Source organism: Elephas maximus, chromosome 7, assembly GCF_024166365.1.
Source record: "Elephas maximus indicus isolate mEleMax1 chromosome 7, mEleMax1 primary haplotype, whole genome shotgun sequence".
Classification (NCBI taxonomy): Eukaryota; Metazoa; Chordata; class Mammalia; order Proboscidea; family Elephantidae; genus Elephas; species Elephas maximus.
Window position 1 is genome coordinate 102,133,230 of NC_064825.1, and position 21,530 is coordinate 102,154,759.

The 21,530-nt window shown below is 51.0% G+C and overlaps 1 protein-coding gene across 4 annotated transcripts; it reads right to left on the reverse strand.

Moving 5' to 3' along the window:
- Nucleotides 1-1,306: 1,306 nt before the first annotated feature.
- ARHGAP1 (Rho GTPase activating protein 1) lies at nucleotides 1,307-21,512 on the reverse strand. 4 transcript variants are annotated; one of them, XM_049891039.1, is made up of 13 exons: nucleotides 21,436-21,512; nucleotides 17,257-17,432; nucleotides 16,935-17,030; nucleotides 9,655-9,742; nucleotides 4,997-5,128; nucleotides 4,526-4,612; nucleotides 4,243-4,341; nucleotides 3,760-3,867; nucleotides 3,596-3,672; nucleotides 3,298-3,375; nucleotides 2,726-2,854; nucleotides 1,697-1,800; nucleotides 1,307-1,593 (listed from the first exon to the last, which is right to left on the reverse strand). In XM_049891039.1, exons 2-13 carry the CDS (start codon nucleotides 17,387-17,389, stop codon nucleotides 1,312-1,314), a joined length of 1,413 nt encoding a protein of 470 aa, XP_049746996.1. In that variant the 5' UTR covers nucleotides 17,390-17,432; nucleotides 21,436-21,512; the 3' UTR covers nucleotides 1,307-1,311. The 4 variants fall into 4 exon arrangements, with proteins under 4 accessions (XP_049746996.1, XP_049746993.1, XP_049746995.1 ...); XM_049891036.1 differs by lacking the exon at nucleotides 21,436-21,512 and adding an exon at nucleotides 21,113-21,219; XM_049891038.1 differs by lacking the exon at nucleotides 21,436-21,512 and adding an exon at nucleotides 19,181-21,106.
- Nucleotides 21,513-21,530: the final 18 nt, after the last annotated feature.

Consider the following 21,530-nt stretch of genomic DNA (forward strand, 5'->3'; position numbering starts at 1 on the left):
GGCTGTGAGCAACACGATATATAAGGGAGGGCAGAAAGCAGTCCAGGCCCAGGACCGGGCACACAACCAGCAGCAACTCCCAAGCCCTGGGAGTCCTGATACACCTGTCACCTGGGGAAAGCTAGGGCCCGGGCCCCACCTGGCTTCCAGATGGGCTGGGCTGCTCAGAGGACCCCCATGGGGTAGGCTCTGGAGCTGCCCCGCCTGGCCAGGGATGTGTGCACAGGGCCACTGAGCAGGTACTTCCTTGCTACCAGGGACAAGAGTCCTCAGAGTTCACCAGGGAGGAGTGTAATACTATGGGACACAGCTGGAATGAGGGCTATTAATCATGATTGGGGTCCAAGTTTTATGAAAGACAGGAGGGTCCCAGGGCCCCATGCTCTCTGGGGGAGGTTGCTAGAGCGCGCCTGGCAGGGGCTGGTCTACTAGCAAAGTCTCCTCCGCCCCTCCATGGGCACTCTAAGCCTCTACTCTAGTCCCCACAGGAGTCTCTACCTGGATGGAGAAGCATTGAGTCACCTCTGGCCAGAGCACGGACCAGTCTGACTCCACAACAGACAGGTCCACAAAGCCTGTAGGTGAGGACCCATCCAAGTGGGAAGGGAGCTTGTCACTGATTGGACCAGAAGCTGCTGGAGGTGGAAGTGGGGTGTCTGTATGTATTTAGAATGGAAGCTGGGACTGGCTGGGCCTCCCTCTGAGCCCTGTTGCCCAAGCTGCCAGTCCTGGCAGAACCAGGGGGTTGGGACCCCTGGGGCAGTACCACTTGAAGAAGGCTAACCCAGGACATGTGAAAGGTAGCAGAAATAGGAAGCAGACTCCAGCCCTGTCACTCCTTGGCTGTGGAAATACCGAAGGCTAAGCCTGCAGAGGGGAGGACATGACCAAGGTCCTTGCTTCCAGGGCATCTTGCTGTGGAAATTCTGATGCCCAGGGCAACAGACCCACACAGGAAAGAGCCTCAGCCTGGCCAGGCCCAAGCCAAGGAGCTCAGCCTTCCATTCCCCAGCAATCTGGAAATAGAGGGCCAGCCCCAGTTACCAGCCCAGCTGGCAGTGACTCAATCATCCACAGTTGCCAGGGAAACAGGGCCGGAGAAAGCAGGAAAAGGGCTGCTGGGGTTCAGTCCTCCTCCAGCTGGATGAGCTGAGCCCAGCTCTTCTGGAGAGCCCAGCGGGAGCCAGGGCTCCAGGAGGCAGTGAGAAGTATAAGGCAAAGAAGAAAAATGTCTGTGGTAATAGCAAGGCCTCCAGGGCCATGAGGTGGGCTGGACAGAGGGAAGGAGTGCCAGGTCACTGGCTCCAGCTTCTATGTCCCAGGGGGCTTCACTGCTCCTTCCTGGACAGGAGCCCCGGGCTCCTGTAAGGCTGATGCCAGGAGGAGGACCCCATACTGGGGGGCTGGTGGCCCCTTGGAGTCTCGGCTAGCAAACAACTCCCCCTGATGATCCAGCAGGAACTTGGTGAAGGTATTGATGGGATTAATGGCCTTGAGGGTGATGGCGGCATCCCTGGCCCACAGCAGGTTAGGGCCGAAGACCACAGCCAGGTTAGTGTTGGTCATCTTGTTCTGGTCACTGTGGGCAGAAATCTGTGGAGGGAATGTGGGGTTGCAGTAGGAAGCCAAGTGCCCTGGCTCTCCCTCCCTCCCTTCACCCCCAGGTGAGCAGTGGAGGCTGAGGCTGAGGTCTCACCTGGACCAGGAAGGCAATCAGGAAACGCAGCACCTCATAGTTCTCCTCAGGCAGTGTCTGGAGGACCTGCACCGTCACCTCCACTCTCTGGCTCTCATCAATGTCTGTGAGGAATGGGGGCTGTCATGGATTGAGTTGTGTCCCCCCAAAATATGTATCAACTTGGCTAGGTCATGATTCCTAGTATTGTGTGGTTATCCTCCATTTTGTGATCTGATGTGATTATCCTCCATTTTGTGATGTGTTGTAAATTCTAACTGCTGCTTGTGATTTTTAAGGAGCCCTGGTGGCACAGTGGTTAAAGCAACAGGCTGTTAACCAAAAGGTCCACGGTTCAAAACCACCTGTGGCTCTGCAGGAGAAAGATGTGGCAGCCTTGGAAACCCTATGGGGTCAGCAGTGGGTTCGGTTTTTGGCCTGTGGTTTTAAAGAGGCAGGTTTAAGTTATGTTAATGAGGATTAGGTTATGTTTCCTATATTAATGAGGCAGGATTAGTATGTACCTTGTGTCAATCTCTTTTGAGACATAAAAGATTGAACAAGCAAGCGAACAAGCAGAGCCTGGGGAATACTGATGCCGAGACACATGGAGACCTCCAAGGAAAGCCTGGTCCACAGATCTTGAAAGGAGTCAAGGACCTTTGCCCAGAGCTGAGAGACAGACAAAGCCTTCCCCTAGAGCTGGCACCCTGAATTTGGACTTCTAGCCTCCTAAACTGTGAGAGAATAAACTTGTTTGTTAAAGGCATTCATTTGTGGTACTTCTGTTATAGCAGCACTAGATAACTAAGACAGGGTCCCAGGTCACAGGGCTATGTGAATGGCCACACGGGGACCCTGCACTGGCCTGGCTCAGGAAGCCCTGACATGAGGCAAGAGGAGAGACCCCGACCAGACTTTTCTTGGTGATGCCAAGGCCCACAGCTTGCAAGGAAGGGTGGGTGAATGGATGGCCTAACGCCTGCTGCAAGTCTGGCCCAGCCCTGGCAGAAGAGGTGCACAGCTGTGGAGGAAAGAGAGGGCACTCACTGAGGAAGCCCACGACGTGGGGGTAGAGGTCAAAGGTGAGCAGGGGCTCAGGAAGCTCCCGGAGGAAGGTCTTGAGGATGACAGCTGGCAGGTGCACCTCATTGTACTGGTCAAAATCCACAGGCAGCCCTGGAGGGGAGGGGGCAGTGGGGACAGATGGTGGGGAGGAGCTCATCCCAGCCTGGACACCAACAGCCCATTCAAGGCCAAGCAGACCCACTGCCCAAATTCATTCTCAGCCACCTCATAAGCCCCACCCCTCGCAGGGGGCCTCCTCTTGCACCTGCCTCCCCTCTTCCTCTGTGACAAGGTAATGCAGGTTCAGGCCATCTGGGCAGAGTGGGTCCCCAGCACACACTACAGTTGTCCCTCCCCTCTGAACGCGCCTGGATCCAGGGGCCAAAGTGTGACGATGAGGCAGGAGTGGAACCCATGTAATGATATCAAATGCCCCAGAAACCTCTGACAGGAAACAGGATCTGGGGCCCTCATTTACAGGGCAGAAGTAGGCAGAGAAGCCCCCTGAAAGTCACACATGGTGCCCCCTCTGGCACAGTCCCAGGACCACTCACCCATGTTATATTTCTGCTGCACTTCCCGCACAATCTGGGTGTTGGCTGACCTCCTGAAAATCCCCTCGGTGGTGAGAGCTGGGAAACAGTGGGGGCTGGTGAGTCTTAGTGCTTGGGGCCAGTCTGTCTTGGGGTTCCAGTCAGGGTCAGTGGGGGTGCTGACACATGTAGGACCTGTCTCTCAGCAAGAAGAGCTGGGGGACCCAGCTAAGGAGAAGGCTGGGTCCAGGCTGAGGGGGAATGGTGGGTTTGGAGATAAGTAACTTTGGAGCCACATGGTCAAGGGCCTGGCACTCACCGTGGGCGTGTAAGTAAGCAACGGTCTCCCGGAGCACAAGTGGAATGGGCTCCTGCTCTGGGTTCTTCTCCTGGAGGCTGAGAGAACAAGGGCAGTGAGGGGTCTGTAGTCCCTCCTGGCCCCAGCAACCAGGCTCCAGGCCTGCCCACCTTTTGCATACTCACTGCTGCAACGAGACCCCAAATTGCTGGTTAGGCAGAGGCGGCCGTGGTGGCATGGGCTTGGGGGCTGTCGCCGGGCTCTTCTGTGTGGATTTGAGGAAGTCATCATACCTGGGGGAGCAGGTGGGGTCAGGGTCGCTCCCTGGGCTCTGTAGTCACCATGGCAAACCTTGTTATCAAGCATGACTGACGGGGCTATTTTACATGGATTATTTCATTTAATCCTCATAACGACCCTACTTTACACATGAGACAGCTAAGGCTTTAAAGAGATTCCATCATGCGGCATCTAAGGACAGGAATGGGATTTGATTTCACTCTATCTGACCCCATACGCTGTCGCTTAATCATTATACTTGTTTTCTCTAGTTACCCCTGGGTCTCAAGGCTTCCCCTCGCCTTGGCTAGAAACAAAGCACACCTGCATCTATGTGCCCGGTGGGCACACACAGCCCCGCTGGCCAGCTGCCAACCCCCCGACCTCACTTGAGCACTTGGCGAGGGATCCCCAGTTGCTCCAGCTTCACGTGCTCACTCAGCTCGCTCAGGTAATTCACATAGAAGATCTTTCGCCCAAACTTGAAGCTGCCCATGGAAGAAAGAGCATGGGTCAAAGGGTGGGGGCACCCTCCGAGGGCCTCCACTCCTCCCTCAGCAGCCCCCCCAGATCAGACAGAGGCCCAGCCCCTAAACTGCTTGGGCCTCACAGGTATCTACTTCTGAGTTAGAGAGGTAGCACGGGAAGCCTGGCCCGCCCTGGGCTGTTCACCTGATGATGGGTTTGAAGAGGATAAGCAGGGTCTTGATGAACATGGTGGGGTGCACGATGTATAGGGCCTTGATGTTCTTCTTGTACCTGCCGAGGTGGAGTGGGGCACTCAGGCGTGAGAGCGGCATGGGAGGCACAGAGCTAAGTTCCTGATGCAGAGCTTTTGAACTGACTGCCTGTGGCAAGCGTGCGAGGACAGGTGCCATTGCTGTTCCAAGTTACAGATTAGGAAATGGAGGCTCAGAAAGGCCAAGTAACATCAAAGGTCACAGAGTGGGTAAGGAGACAAACTGGGACTTAAGCCCCAGTCATTCCAACTTCAGGCTCTGCATTTACAAGGCGGGGGCACCTGTCTCCCTCAGCATGGAGTAAGTTCCTACCAAGTGGAGGGCAGCCCAGACCTGGCAGAGCTGCTGGCTCCAGAGTCGCCTGCCCCCAGGCCATGGCGCCCACCCCCACGCCCCAACCCACTTGCGGTCAAACTCCCGGTAGGCATCCCGGAGCCAGCTAAGCGAGGGCTTGTTGTCGCTGGTCAGGCCATGGTGCAGGTAGAGGAGCGTGTAGTCACTCTCCACATACTGATCCAGGGTGTGCTTCAGGTACCTGCCCAGAGAAAAGCCCTGCTCAGGCCTGATCCACTGCGGGCAGAGGTGGGCCCGAGGTCCACAAGTGGGGCCCACATGACGGCAGAAACCAACACCCCTGAGCGAACCTCCTGCTTATATCACAACCTTCCCCATAAGCACCTCCTCTTCCATTGCACTTCCATGTCGCTTCTGGCTGAATAACCCGGCACTGTGTGTGTTGTGGACTCACAGGGCAGTGGCTGGGCAAGGCGGAGGAATAATAAATAATAACAATAGCTCTTATTTTTGAGCACCAACTAGAAATCAGGAGACCAGGTATCTAATCGAGCCTTCTCACATACTTGTAGTAAAAATAGGAATAATATTTCCCTCACAAGGTTGCCCTGAAGCTTCAATAATAATGATGACAGCCACCATTTATTACTATTAAGTTTTTAGCATCTGCCAAACACTTCACATTCATTGCCTGATTTCCTCCTCATTAACAATGTAGGCAGATATTATCCTCATTTAACAAGTAAGGACCAGGAGGCTCAGGGACATCAAGTGCTCATCCAAGGCTGCACAGCTTGTAGAGGAGTCTGGAGGTGAACTGTTTGACTCCACTGCCTAACAATTCTTGACGACAGGACAGCTCTGCTTTTTACATCAGACTCCCCAAGGGCAGGTGCAGGGTGTAAATCATTGTGCCTGAGGGGATATCCTAGCAGAGGGGTCCTCTTTCCTGCCCAAGTCATGGCCCTAATACACATAGGCTCCTGCACGCCCAGCACGGACACCCAAGTTGTATAAAGCCCACCTCAGCAAGAGAAGTATGGATGGAATGAACGAGAATTAGAGAAAGGGAGGAGAGTCCATTGTGAAACCTTCTTTCTGGGAGTGGTTGGCCAGCCAGCTCCCAGGCTCCCATAGAGATTCCACTGCAGTCCAAGGCAGGCAGGAAGGCTAAGGATCTCCAACGGGGCGGCGGCGGGGGGGAGCCCCAGGAAGCGCCCAAGCATTTGACCAAGTGCCCAGATACAACTGGACCTAACCCAGAGAAGGTAACCCAAATCCTGAGTGGGCAGCACATCGGGGCCTGGGAGGTGGCACACGCTGGACTGTTATTGTGATTGGGATCACTGTTAACCATACAATCATACCCCTTTATACACATTCAGCACTTCGCATATAAAGAGCTGTCACATAAAAGATGACATTTTACATATATATATAAATATAGCAAATATTATAGTGATGACAGACACTCTTATCCACTGATGGGCGTTATGAGTCCAATAAAGTGATGTTTATCAGGAGCTGTAAATGTTATACTACTGACCCTGTAAAAATGTCTCGGAATTTATCCTAAGGAAATAAGCAGAGATGAACAGAAACATTTTGTAGAAGTCTGTGCTTTGCGGCTTTTTTTTAATAATGGTGAAAAGTAAAATAAAATAAAACAGAGCAACAAGCAAACTGTCTAACAATAGGGAATTGGTTAAATAAATCATTGGAGATTTATAAATAGAAAAGCTCACAGGATGTTTCTATAGACAGAACTAATCTGTGAGGTTAGCTGTCAGGACTGTGGTTACCCTTCCATGGGGAAGTGACTGAGGGAACAAGAGGGGGCCTTCAGGGTAGCAGGTGACATAGGTGTGCTCAATTTTATAAAACTCATCAAGTTGTACATTTATAGCATGTTCATTTTTCTGTATATATACTACGTCAATAAAATGTTTTTTTTTTTAATTGCACTTTCAATGAAGGTTTACAGAACAAATTAGTTCCTCATTAAACAATCAAGACACATACTGTTTTGTGACATTAGTTGTCAACCCCACATGTCAACACTCTCCCCTTCTCAAACTTAGGTTCCCCATTACCAGCTTTCCTGTCCCCTCCTGCCTTCTGGTCCTAGCCCCTGGGTTGGTGTGCTCATTTAGCCTCATCTTGTTTTATGGGCCTGTCTAATCTTTGGCTGAAGGGTGAACCTCAGGAGTGACTTCAGTACTGAGTTAAAAGGGTATCTGGGGGCCATATGCTCAGGGTTTCTCCAGTCTCTGTTAGCCCAGTAAGTCTCATTAAAATGTTTTTTAAAGGATATTTTTGGAGGATATTTAACGCTCAGAAGATAAAAATGTTATGCCAGATATAAAACTGACCATAGAGTTCAGCGTTCGTTATAGAAACAGGAAGTGAATAACAGTGGTTTTCTCTCTGATTGGTGGGTTTATCAATGACTTTATTTTTTCTTTAAAGTGTCACAGTGGCACAATGGTTAAGTGCTTGGCTGCTACCTGAAAGGTTGGCAGTTCAAACCCACCAGCCACTCAGTGGGAGAAAAGACCTGGCGATCTGCTCCCATAAAGATTGCAGCCTAGGAAACTCTTTGGGCAGTTCTACTCTGTCTGGTAGGGTCGTTATGAGTTGGAATTGACCCGATGGCACATAACAACAACAACGATGTTTTTCTTTATAGCTACTTACATTTTTCTAAATTTTCAAAATTTAAAATACTTTAAAAATGTATGCAGTAGTATTTCAAGTACATTAAAAACCAACCAAAACCAATTCCGACTCATGGCAACCCCATGTGTGCGAGTGTAGAACTATGCTCCATAGGGTTTTCAATGGCTGATTTTTTGGAAGTAGATCTCCAGGCCTTTCTTCCAAGGTGCCTCTGGGTGGACAGGAACCTCCAACCTTTTGGTTAGCAGCAAGCCCTTAACCATTTTTGCTACCCAGGGACTCTCATGTACATTACCTTACCTAATCCCCACAGCTGTGTGAGGTGGACACAATTCTTATTTTTATAGGGTTCTTAAGAAACCTGCCCCAAAGCACACAGCAGAGTTCAATTGGCCTTCTGACTCCATGCCTCAAGTATTTTCTATTTCTACCCCCCAGATCTGAGTGGACAGCTGGAGGAAGCCAGGACTGAGACAACTGACTGAATCCAAGATGGCAGGAACGATGGCAGTGCCTCCCTGCTGTCAGCAGGGATTGTGACCAGGCTGGGGGTGGTGGTGGGAGGTATTAGCTCCGGAAGAGTTGGAAAACAGATAGCAACAGATGGAAGAGGGCTTCCTGAACCCTGAGGAAGCCCCAGGGTGGGCACAGCCTCACACAGCAAGCTGTCTCCTGGAGAACTGGGTGCTTTCCCACCCCCATTCTTTGACTTCCTTCCCACCGGATTGTTATCTGGCCAGGAGTCTGTCACCTGTTATGTCACACACTGATAAAACCAGAAGGGTGAGGGTATGACTCAGCCACCCTCAGGATGAGCTCCTGGGCCTATTCCTGGTTCAGCCAGCCGCTGCAGCCACATGGTAGGCCTGCCTGCCTCATCTGAGGAGAGGTGGGAGGGGAGTTCAGAAACCCAAATAGAAAGAACTGGCAGACAATGGCTAGGACGACCCAGCCTCTGGGCCACCATCCCCGCTGACTAGCTGAGACGCCAGAATTTGGCCCTTCCCCTTCTGCTGCCTCACTCTTGGCCTGCTCCTGACCCCACACCACCCTGTACACACACACACACACACACAACCATTCAGGATCTCAAAGAACTGGTGTCATCAGTTTAAATTTCGGGAGTGCTTTAAAGTGTCCAGGAAATTAGCACATGATGGTAACTCTACACACACTGAGGCCTATCAGGACGAAGTTAGTTATTGCCCTGTCCACACTGTGGGCTGGAAAGGGAGCTGGAGCGGGGTGGGCAGGGACAAGCTCTGTCCTCACAGTGAGCCCTAAGCCTGGCCCAGTGGGGGCTTAGTAACCCGCAGTAGTGGATTTTTATAGTTATAGGGCCTATCAAGCTTCCACATTAAATCAGCCTTCGGATTTGTGTAAGGAGATTTCTACACCGCCCAGAGCAATTACATATATTTGGCTAACAAAACCGAGAAAGTTTTAGAAACCACTGATGTCACATTTATCTGAGCATGAAATAAGTATTCATAAAAATGACAAACAATAGCAGCCACAAGAAGATGCGCCACATAGCTATTACAATAAGCCCTGACATTCGGACAGTATTTTACTTGTCTAAGTACTTTCATGCGCAGTATCTCACCCCTGTGAGGAAGGTGCTGTTGCTATTGTATGCCGTCCAGTCAATTCCAGCTCATAGCAACCCCATGTGACAGAGTAGAACTGCCCCATAGGGTTTTCATGGCTTTAATCTTTACGGATGCAGATTGCCAGGTCCTCCTCTAGAGGAGCAGCTGGGTGGGTTGGAACCAACCTTTTGTTTAGCAGCCGAGAGCTTAACCGTTTACACTATATTATCATCCCCTTTTCAAAGATGAAGAAAAGGAGGCTTAAGGAGATGAAGACACTTGCCAAGGCAGCAGACACTAAGTCCCCATGACTAGAAACCAGGTCTGCCACCCAGCCCAGTGCTGCCTCTCATATAAAATACCTCCCTCACAAGAAGAGAGGAGGCATTCAGGGAGGTGGCCTGGCACCCCGGGCAGGGAAGGTCGGTAAGGAAAATGGCATTGGGTTATACTGGGGATCTGGGCAAAGGTCCCACCCCTTCCCACCAATACTCACCCCAGGAGCTTGCTGTGGTCCAGCTGGTGGCTAGGGGGCATTCGACAGGCACTAAATACAATGATCTTCCGCCCATACTTGTCATCTCCTAGGCATAGAGAAAGAGACAGCACAGTGGGTCAGAGGTGAACTGAGAGAAGTGGGCTGAGGACTGTAAAGGTGCCAGGCCTGGAGTCCTGTACCATTTCGTATAGGGCCAGAGTGGTCCGTGCACATACATCTCTGGGTAGCCTCTCCTACTCAAGGCGGCACACCTGAAGAAGGAAGGGCAGGTCGGGTTGCTCTCAGGGCATTGAGGGGGGTATTAAAAACATAACATGACTTTTAAAAAGTTATATCCATGAAAGCAATTGAATCTTGTCAAACGGTCACCTTAAAAGGCAACGGTTATTCCACAAACACCCCCCGACTGAGCGCTACATATTTAAAATATCTCTTGAAGCTACCTTCTCAGCAAATCTGAGGCCACCAAAAAAATCAGTCTGATTACTTACTAGTCTTTTTGTGTGTGTGTGTGTGTATGTGTGTGGTAAATACATACGTAACAAAATATCTGCCATTTCAACAGTCTTACTAGTCATTTTTAAGCACTGAAAATACTTTCTGATTTTATTACTAAAATTATTTACCAGACTTGGCTCTGACTGACTTCTGGCCATTTCTAAAACTCACATCCTTTCTCATGAAGGACATTCTAAAAATCCTGGAGTGCGGAGGAGTCTGTAACGTGGAAAAATGCTTATTTGGGTGAGATCACTGAGGATCCTTATAAAAATATTCACAATGTGAGGGGTGGACCGTCTGGCTGTCATGAAGCAGGGAGTCTGAGGCATATGCTATGCTCTCCAAAGTGAGAAGCTCTCCCAGAGTCAGTGTGGATCAGGGACTCCAAGCAAACCTCAGTGCAGACAAGGCCTGACCCCTTCCCCCATGTCCTAGGAACCTTCCCTTCACCTCTGCCCTCAGGTCTTTCCATAGGCACCAGATGACTTTCTTAATCCCCACTGCATCACAAGAACACTTACACAATCCACAAACTGAGTAAGGGTCTGCCCTTCATCTACTTCTGAGGATGAAAGATTATCCCGCTCCTCACTGGGTATCCCACATAATTAATGAGCCATGATCCTCGGTCTCGTCAGACAACCCAGTCAACTGGCGTAATGTACCTCTTAAAGCTTATGCTCTACCTCCCATTATGGTGAGTAGTATCTGGGGTCTTAAAAGCTTATGAGCAGCCATCGAAGATACAACTATTGGGCTCTAGTCATCTGGAACAAAAGAGAAAGAAGGAAACTCAAGAATCAGAGAAGGAACTGAACTACCAGACTACCTGTCTCCATGAACCACTGCCTCCTCTACCTTGAGACCAGAAGAACTAGATGGTGCCTGGCTACCACTACTGAACGTTCTGATCAGGGACACAATAGATGGATCATGATAGAAAAGGAGAAAAATGGACCTTACTGGACCTACTGGGGCTGGAGGAGTCCCTAAGAATACTGCCCTGAGTTACTCTTCAAACCTTTAATCAAAACTATCCCCTGACAAATTCTTGTAAAAAGACCAGACTTAATGGTCTGACTGAGACTAGAAGGACCCCAGAGGTCATGGTCCCCAGACCTTCTGTTAGCCCAAGACAGGAACCATTCCCAAAGCCAACTCCTCAGACAGGGATTGGACTGGACAATGGGATAGAAAATGATACTGGTGAGGAGTGAGCTTCTTGGATCAAGTAGACACATGAGACTATGTGGGCAGCTCCTGTCTGGAGGGGAGATGAGAGGGCAGAGGGGGGTCAGAAACTGGGCAAATGGACACAAAAATAGAGAGTGGAGAGGAGTGTGTTGTCTCATTGGGGGAGAGCAACTAGGAGTACAGAGCAAGGTGTATATAAATTTTTGTATGAGAGACTGACTTGATTTGTAAACTTTCACTTAAAGCACAATAAAAAATTAAAAAAAAAACAAAAAACTATTCCCTGAAGTCACCTTTAAACTAAGTAACAGTTTAGCTCAAAAAAGTAAAGATTGTTACCCTAGAGTATTACATTCTTTTTAAAAAATTATCTATACAGGACCAAATGGACAACAGCTATTTTAATGCACAGATGAGAAGTATGGGGGCAGGGAGTTTAGGTCAACAGGAGTGAAACAACTAGAGCAGAAATAAAGAGAATGGTGTCACAATGTACAGAATGTAACCAATGGCACTGACTATATCTAGAAACTGTTGACTGGGAGCAGATTCTGCTATGTATATTTTTAACGAAAATAAAATATTATTTAAAAAAAAAAAGCCAGGATCTTGATGACCCTTCTTTTGTGGTCAGTAACTTAACCTAGAGTCAGTGTTTTCCAAAATGCTTGCCAAGACCCTGGCCCTTTTCTCTAGAGCTGGGGCAAAGCTCATTGGAGAGGTTGAAAGAGGCTTCTGGAATGTGGACAGGGTGGCCCCAGTTCCTGCAGGCTGCACGGCCTGGTGCTTTGCCTTAATTTCGTGCCTCCCTCCCAACAGTCTGACTATCTCATCCAGCCCTTCCAACTCTCCCATCTCGACCCAAAACACTGCCTGGCCTCTGTTTGCCCTGACAGGTCCTAACCAGGGCCCCGAAATATTTGCGATCTGAGGCCCAGCCCACCAAGCCCAGAGAGACTCTGCCCTCCCTCCTAGTCCTGTAGAGTTATAAGCCCTGGAGTCCCTGGGTGGTACAAAAGGTTAATACATTTAGCTGCTAATGCAAAACTTGGAGGTTCAAGTCTACCCAGAGGCACCTCAGAAGAAAGGCCTGGTGATCTACCACTGAAAAATCAGCCATTGAAAACCCCGTGGAGCACAGTTCTGCTCCAACACACATAGCGTCTCCATGAGTCAGAGTTGATTCCACCTCAATTGGTTTAGCTTTTTTTTTTTTTTTATCTTTTTAACCTCCAACTCTACCTCCCTAAATCCTCCTTTCGTCCTAACCCCCACCACCAGATCCACTCTTCTAGGCTCCCGGTGCAGAGTATGTTCCTTGGAATGGCTCACAGGACTCTATGGGCTTGGCCCCTGCCTCTCCCCAGGCTCACATCATGCACACCAACACAGAAGTGCTTAAAGCCCCTGCCCACATCAGCCGAGTTTGAGCCTCTGCAGTTTCTCACACCAGACAGGCCTTTTTTCCAGATGGTTCTGCTCCCTAACTCTAGGCTAACTCCTATGAATCCTTAAGACTCAACCCAGACACATCTCCTCCCAGAAGCCTGAGCCCTCTTCTCCTCCCAGACAGGCCAGCTGTCCCTTCCAATGGGCACACACTGTCATACAACCCTGTCATGACATTCCAACCCTCTTGCATAATTATTTTCGCGCCTGTCTCCTCTACTGGCTTGAGAGCCACTTGAAGGTATCTCAGGCATCTTTGAATGCCTAGTGCCTGCTCCAGTGTCCAGCATGTGCCAGACACTCAATAAATGCTGGGAGCTGGCATGGGTCACAGTCAGCATTCCATGATGTACGTCATTTTGTTTCCGAGTTCATTCATGATGATGCTTAGCTTATGAGGTTGGGCTGTCTTTAGACAGCGACTCTACCACGGTCTGGGGAAGAATTTCTCCAGACTTATAGGCAGAGGACCCTCTACAAGCCTGGGTGAGGAGAAGAAGGTGCAGCTTCATCCAGCAGCAGGTTATTTGGGGGGACCAGGTACCACCTGTTCTCTTTCATATTCTAGACTAGAACGTGACATGCTGGTGTGAGGGTCTGGTACCAGGTGTCTGCTCTGATTCTCTTTCCACTGACTCTGCCTGGGAAGGAAGAACAGACTGGCAGAGGGCAGGGATGATAAGGTCAGACTGGCAAGCCCAGTCTCTTGTACAATCCGGAACCTCAGAAACCACTGGGACCTCCTGCCAGAGAAGGAAGATCATCTGAAGCGGAGGAAGGAGGGGAAAATGCAGGGAGGAGTATGGGGATTCTTTCCATCCCTGTCCCCCCAACAGTAAGGCCGCCCTGTTACAGGCCACGTGGGCTGGCAGATTTGAGGGCTTCAAGAGGGCAGAAAGTCTGTGCACTCGCATAACCCTGGAACTTAAAGATCTTTGTAACTGGTTCAGCAAGCAGTTGGGGGCAAGGGGTCAGGGGCCTGTGGTTCCATCTGTAAGCTGGTCATACAAAAAAAATAAATAAATAAACAAACCAAAAAACTTGTTGCCATGGAGTCAATTCTGAGCCTGTAGGACAGAGCAGAGCTGTCCCATAGGATTTCTAAGGCTGTAAATCTTTACAGAAGCAGACTGCCACATCTTTCTCCTGTGGAGCTGCTGGTGGGTTTAGAACTTCCGACCTTTCAGTTAGCAGCCGAGCTCTTAACTACTGTGCCACCAGGCCTCCTCAGGTGGCCAAAGCGCCTTGTAAATGAGAAACTTCGGATTCTTAACCAAAACCCCATCAATGGGGGACCTACCAATTCCACGATGTTATATGAAAGATATTATAATTACACGCAGATTTTTTCTACGGGAAGAGGTCCAACGTCTCACGTTCTCAAAGGGGACCGTGACCAGTTTTAGGAACCACTTCACTAGACTGTCAGCTCCTTGAAGGAGGGAATGTGTGTCCTGCCTCACTGAATCCCCAGTGCTGACCACGACGCTTGTTCCAGAGTAGGTGTCCTATAAATGCATGTTGAATGATGCCGGGATGGGGGTGGGTGTGGGGGTCACTGGGGAGTTGGGTGGCAAGACTCCCAGATGGGTGAGGAAGGAGAAAGTAGGTAATTCTAGGGTCTAGCCCTGCCCTCCACTTCCTGGAGCAGAGTCCCACTGCCCAAGTTCTTAGGTGGTCAGGCATTCACCTGCAGGCAGAGTGAACGCTGCTACAGGAAGCAACGTAAAAAGGCCCAGAACTCCCCTCCTTCAGAACACTGTGGGGGAGGGCCCAATGAGAAGGGAGATATGGGTTTGTGGAAAGCACAGGAAAAGACAAGCTGCACAGAGTGAGGCATCTGCGTTCCCCAGATACCAATGAGAAACTCTCCCGGGTGACCTGGGTGTTAATCAGCAACCATACAGCTTCTCTGGGCAGGGCTGGCAGTTGTAGAAACTGCCAGACCGGCTGCCAGGCCACGCCCACAAGCTGCAGAGCAGGCCAACAAGATGGAGGTGGGGGCTGGGACTGACAGAACCACGCTTGCAGGAGTCAATCGTTAAACTGTCAGGAATTTTGCAAGCTGGTTGACATCACATTGGTAGCTTGAAGCTGGCCATGCTAGAAACTGGCAAATGCTACAGTGGCCTTTTTTTTCTTTTTTCATTTCTGGAGAGCCAGCTGTTAAGCATTTACTAGCACAGCACTGGAAAGAGCCCACTTGGACTAAGCCAAATTTGACCATGGAGCATGATAGCCGCGGCTAGTCACGGAAAGACTGCAGAAGAGTTAGGGGCAATCCTCCCTTCTAGCATGGCCTCATTCTCCAGGTTGTAGAGCCAGGAAGCAGCCTCCTAGGACCTCACCATGGTCTCATCAAGCAGGACACCCAGCAGGTCCCTGAGCCAGCATTCTGCATTCAGGCTAGAGGGACCAGCACCCAGGCCAGGTCACTGCACAGAGCCAGGCCCACTATGAAGTGAAGCAGGAACAAGAAAGGCCCTTCTGTTCCCTGGAGCTTCTTCCTTTAGATTCTGGGTGTGCGCCCACACAGCCCACCCCTCCCCCAGTCATAACAATTTCTCTTCTATTTCCAGCTCCCAGATACCGCCAGTTCCCTGGAGTGAGGCTGCAATTAAGCTGGCACCACCTGGCCTCCACCAAGTGCCCTTCCTGATCAACAGTCCCCGAGGCTGCAGTCCACAGTCCACAAACCAAGCACAGAGAGCCAGGACTGACACCTACCTGGCTGGGCCCCCTCAGGCTCATCGCACCCTGGGGAAACAGAAACATGTTGCAGCCCTGCTTGCAGGGGGCAGAGAAGGCACCCAAGGTGGAGGGGCAGCCTCCCCAGGTCTGCCTTGTGATAGGAACTCATAGGCCAGGACAGATGTCAGGACAGAGAATCCTTCACATCAGACATCCCCTACACTCGACCAGTTTATCTCTGGAAGGTTGAGGCAAGAAGGCTCTGGACCTTAGGTGACACTCCTGTGCCCAGGTTATGCACAGGTCAGGAAAGAACTCTCAGTAGAGATAAGAGAGGCCAAAGCCAAGAACCCCTACCCAGACCAGGGCAGGCACCAGGAACACAGGTGCCACAGAAACACCTTTGACACTAGGGCAATCCTTCCAACTTCCCCGTTATTCTCGGAGCCCAATATCTGAGAGATGGTGCTTCCTGCTGTTTCTCTATGGCCAGATGCCTCCAGGCTCCTTCCAGGCCCCTCACCAGGCATCATGCTAGGCTCCAGGGACCTGACTTCCCTTGCCCACCCTGATGCCTCAGAACAGTGCCATGCCATCACCCTTGCTTACAGCAGCCTGGCCTCACCAGCCAGGGCAGACAACCATTAGGGAAAAGACAAAGGATCCCACAATTCCAATTTCCCCTTCTAGCAAAGGCCCTAGGAGCAGGAAATGGTCATCACCATCCTAGCTAATATAGCTCTTTGTGGTTTATTCTGGGTCTTGCCTCATGAGCAGGAGGGTGGAAGCTCACTGAGGCAGAGACCTCGGGGACATACCCCCCATTCCCAGCAGGGTAGCACATCTGTGGGGAACCTAATGCCCCTCACATAGCCTCTCACTTCTAGAAGGAGGCTCTGATCACTCCAGACTCCCTTGGAGGTGGGTTTCCCAGGAGGGGCTGGCGTCCTCCCTCCCCAGTAACTGTTGGAGTGACAAGCTGATGTCAAGCCAAAAAGAAGGGAGGTGGTGAGGGGAAACGAATGGCCATTTATTGTGCCAACTCTCTTCTGGCTCAGGCCAGGCCGGCATATGTTCACTATTGTAATCCTCTCAGTGACCCTGTGAGGAAGAAACAAGTTCAGAGAAGTCAAGTTTCTTGTCCAAAGTCACTCTGCCGCTAGGCAGCAGAGCTGAAATCAAATGCAGGGGTTTCTGACTTCAAAGCCACTAGGCCACACCGCCTCCCACATACCAGCCCCCATGGAGACAATGGGGTCATAGGTCAGGATGGGGTTGCAGGTGACTGTACTGAACAGCAAGCATAATTAAGTCGTGATTTTAAAGAATGGCACCTGTACTCAGGAGTTCTGGGCACCTACTCCTCCACCAGTCCCCTTCTGCATGACGTGAGGGGCAGGCTTTGCCTTTGAGGAAAAGTGTGCAATGCTGGCTGTGCTCACCTGCCACCTCCACAATCTGGTGCCGGGCGATGTCGTAGAAAGGGTCATCCCACTTCAGGTGTGTGACAGGTTCCGGGGAGCTGCATTTGGAGTCATCTGAGAAACACGGCCAAGTAAGTGGTCAACCCAGGGGGCTGGTGCAGTGCTCCCCTTGAGACTCATGTTCTTTGGCACTCCCCCTAGAAAGGGTTGTGCTCCTGCTCCACCTCCACCCTGGGGCCGGGCTGCTTGCCCCCCTTCTGTCCTCTCAGGGTCTCCCTTCACCAGGTAGCGGTCTCCTCTCTGGGGTGCCTGTGGCCACCTGAGATCTGGCAGTGCCCACCTGACTTAGGAAAGTCTGGCATTTCGTCTGAGGGCCAGTTCTTCTCGTCAATGGAGGTTAGCTTCAGCTGGTTCAGAGCCTGGCTGGTGTCATCTAAGGTCAGGTCATCCTGCAGCTCTGAGAGCGGGTCCATGGCCAAGCCTGTCCCTCAGGTTCTGTAGAACCTGAAGAGAAAACTTGGGGAGGAATGGGGAGAGGTGGCAGGTCATTGACACCATCTTTTCCCCTCCCAGTCCAAGCCTTCCTGCCCCCATCCTTTCCTCCCCCAAGCTCCTCTGTCCCTATTCCTCAACACTTCTCATCCCTGCCAACAGCTCCATGCAGCTCTGGGTTCTCCTGGATCCACAGTTCAGGCATGTTGCCAGAAAAGACAGCTGGGGCAGAGGATGGCACAGCTCAGCACCTCCCTCAGGTCCTCAAGCTGGGCAGAGAGGAGCCGTGCCAAGCCCTGCGCTACCCACCACCCAGCTGCCTCAGCCATGTGGTCCCAGCTGCAGTGGGTAAGTTCACACCACTCTCCTTCAGGTTCCTGGAGCCCAGAAGCTTCCCAGGGCCCTGGAACTACAGGGGTAGAGATGTTTTAAGAATCCAAGGAGCATAGGAATGTTTCAGACCCCCTGCTTGAAACTGGTCAACTGTGTCTCTGGTTACTCCATCCACCACCACTGCCTTAGGGTACAGGAGGTAGCCAGAGGCCGTAGGTTCCCCCAAAAAAAGGTCATGGCTGAGAGGCCCAACTGGGCTTGGCCCAGGACAGGGACCAGCACCAAACAATGGAGTTTGCCTGCCAGTCACAGAGCAGATAATCTGCAGGTTCCCAGGGGCTCTGAAGCCCACCCCTGACACTAGTTTCAGGGTGGGAAAGGTCAGTAGACTGCCCTAAAGTTTAGAGAGCACAGATGGAACAGAGGGAAGCTCGTGATCTCTAATGTGCTGAGACCCGGGAGGTGAAGATCGGAACAGCAGCTTCAGCCAGCGGGAAAGGAGAAGGACTGACTCTGAGACTGGGTTTCCCCAGGTCTGACATCTGGTCCTGGCCTTAAGGGTGTGACCGCATGCGACACGTGGCAGGTACCTTCAGTCCTCAGCCGGACGGGAAACAAATCCCTCTCCTACCACAAGCTCACCACATGGGTGAGGCAAGGGAGTTTCAGTTCAGTCCACTCAGTCCAACCTCAGATAAGAGGCTGCTCCAAACCAGGCTGCATTCTTGGAGGCCAAAAAGGGACATATATGGTCAGAGAATCAGCAAGGAAGATAAGGAGTGCAAGCAAGGGCTGGGGGAGGGTAGTGAGAAGAGGGAGAGAGAACTGCCATCTGAGATCCAGATCCTGAACACCTCAGGGCTCTGAGGCAACGTGACAATCTCTTGCATGCGTCACAGCCAAAGATTCTGGATGGCAAACCGGCTCCCTGTGCCTAGCAACAACCACCCTGTTACCAGGGCAACCACATTGATTCAGTGGAAAAAGCTGTTTCAAGCTCCGGAGCCAAATCCAAGAGAAAACTCCTCTCTCCTCTTCTTCCCTGGCCTTATCCACTGCTCTTATCCACTACCACTGGTTACCCCTCAATACAAGTCAACTCCCCAAAACACAGAGAAAGATGGCCTGCTCATGTTATTTGGGATATACTTCTCTCTTTCCCTGTACTGTTGTGCCTCTCACCCCTAAAACCCAGCTCCCCACTCTCTTTCAAACCTCCAGTGCAGGCAATCCTCAGTCTTGTGGAATCCACCTCGAGCCATCTACATGCTCCTCTCCCTATTCCACCAGGAGACTGTGAGGGCTGCTCCCCAAAAGGGGCTGCCAGCTGGGTAGCAGGGACAGAATCCAGGTCAAAGCAACTCCTCCGGACCTGAGCGCTCTCTCCATTTCTTCTGTCACTGCCCTGGTACCAGGTGCTCCTTCGCCCTCCTACCCACCTTCCAAGAAGAGCCTTTCTGCACAGAGTAGGTGCTTGATATAGATGAAAAAAGCATGGGATGAGGTATATGGAGAACTGACTTAGAGTCCTGCCTAAGCCACCGAGTTACAAATATGCTGGGCAAGCCCTTCTCCTATCTGGGCCCCAATTTCCTCATCTATGAAAGCCAAGGCTCCTCCCAGAAATACAACTCTCCACTGTTCTAAAATACTTATGCTGAAGTGAACAGGATTAGAAGGAGCAGCTGGGAGCTGAGGTACTTTTGAGGGAGGGAGAGGGACGCCCTCTAAAAGGGAGTTGAACGTGAACTCCACCTCTTTGCCAGTAACTCCTCCTCTATTCGGTCAGTTCTGATTTCCCCCACCCCCACTTATAATCTCTTTTTCCAGCATAGCTAATCACAGCTGTTCCACCTTCCCGCCAGACTGGCCTCTCTCATCACTGCCCAGTCCGCAGCTGTTGTCTTCTCTGAGCCCATTCAGTGAGAGAGTGAGGGAAACTAGTCCTGGGAATGTCTAACATAAGGTGGTGGAAGTGAAGTATCCTGGCTATCTAAGACCCCAGCCACCCACAAGGCCCTGCTCCAATCTGTGAAAAATACTCGCTACTCTGAGACCATTTTTTCCCTTCTCAGCAGGTAAACCATTTACCTTTACAAAAATCTTTGAGAACTGCTTTAGACAGAAATTTTAATTTTGGGAAGTCCTGGAGCTCTCTGATGAAATTCAGCACGTGTATGAAATCCTGCTCGCAATTTTGTGGGGTTCGCAGGCCTTTTGAGGACCCCTATTTAAAACCTCCGACCTACTCAGAATAATGCCTGGCACACATTTAATGCTCAATAATACTTGTTGAATTACTGACTGAATCAATCCATTACTAAGTGGAACAGGAAACCAACATTTGTTGAGAACCTACAAACCAAAAAACCAAACCCAGTGCCATCGAGTCGATTCCGACTCACAGCGGCCCTATAGGACAGAGTAGAACTGCCTCATAGAGTTTCCAAGGAGCGCCTGGCAGATTCGAACTGCCGACCCTTTGGTTAGCAGCTGTAGCACTTTACCACTACGCCACCAGGGTTTCCTGAGGACCTACAAGGCACCAGGAAATGGACAAATACCTCTTTTAACAACACAGTGAGGGGAGTACTACTAAACCCACTTTACAGTTTGAAGAAAGTGAGGACCAGAAAAAATAAGTAAATTGCTTAGGGTCAAACAGCCAGCAGAGTTAGGATTTTAGCCCATGTGAGTCTGAGGTAGTATCCTGATAAAGGCCAATCTCTCAACAATTCTCCAAGTGATTCATTGACGCAATTCTCAAGGTTCAGACAGCAAACCTGAGGCAAAAGGGGGCAAACTAAAGCTTCTCCCATATCCTCGTCCGCTCTGAACAGACATAGCAACTTGACGTCGTATTCTCAGGCAGTGGAATCGCCCGCCTACAGGAGAGGGGAGTTGCAGCTCATGAATTGAAAAAGCCCAATCCCACCACAATAAAAGTACAATCACGTTTGCATAGAACTTCATGGTTTACAAATCCCGGATTGGGTGTATTTACCCCATTTCACAGATTAAGAAACTGAAATTAAAGTGTGGCCTAATAAATGGCAGGGTGGAACACTTCCCCCAAATCTCTTCTTAGTGCTTCGCCAGATCGGACCAGTGAGACTTCCCTCTCCCACTGACTTGCTCAAGGACAATGATTTGGCCTGGGGAGGGCAGGAGGAAGGCAGCGACGGGGATGCAGAGCCTGGAGTGGGGCAGCGGGAAGGCCAGGCCCCCAGGCCCAAACTCAACCCTCGAACCCCCTCCTCAGATCTACTGGAGTCCTCCTCATTCGGACCGCATCCCTTCAGACGACCCCAGGCCAGCTTCTTCCCTTCCTCTACCCCCACCCGGGGGTAACCCCGAGCCCTGCAGCTCACCGCGCTCGGGCACTGCTCTCTCCGCCACGCCTGTCAAAGGTCGGCAAACATCCGGCTCCGCGGTAGAACGGGAACCGCCCCCTCCCCGTCTCCACCTTCCCCAACCACTTCCGCCACACCTCCAACCCATTTCCGACCCATTGCCTGGTCCAAACGTGGCCTTTCCACGAGCCCCGCCCACTTCCTGCAGGCGCCCGCCTAAGTGCCCGCCTCCGGGATTACAGCATAACTGTCCGAGTCGTCTCTTCCAACAGGAGGTGGTTGAAAAAATTAGTTCCACTTTCCCTGATACTCGAATCTCTTATATATCTCCGGAATCTTACGTCCTATTCTCCTCGGACAGAGTTTTGCTTCATAAATATTCCCAAACTCCCAATCCTGTGCACCAATGAGGCTCGACTCTTAGGATTCTTTCTTG

Coding starts and splice junctions, on each gene's coding strand:
- ARHGAP1 (XM_049891039.1), bottom strand. CDS start 17,389: ATGGACCCGCTCTCAGAGCTGCAGGATGACCTGACCTTAGATGACACC. Junction 3,376..3,595: donor TGCTTACTTACACGCCCACG/GTGAGTGCCAGG, acceptor ACTGTTTCCCAG/CTCTCACCACCGAGGGGATT. Junction 2,855..3,297: donor GCAGCAGAAATATAACATGG/GTGAGTGGTCCT, acceptor CCTCCCCTCCAG/GGCTGCCTGTGGATTTTGAC.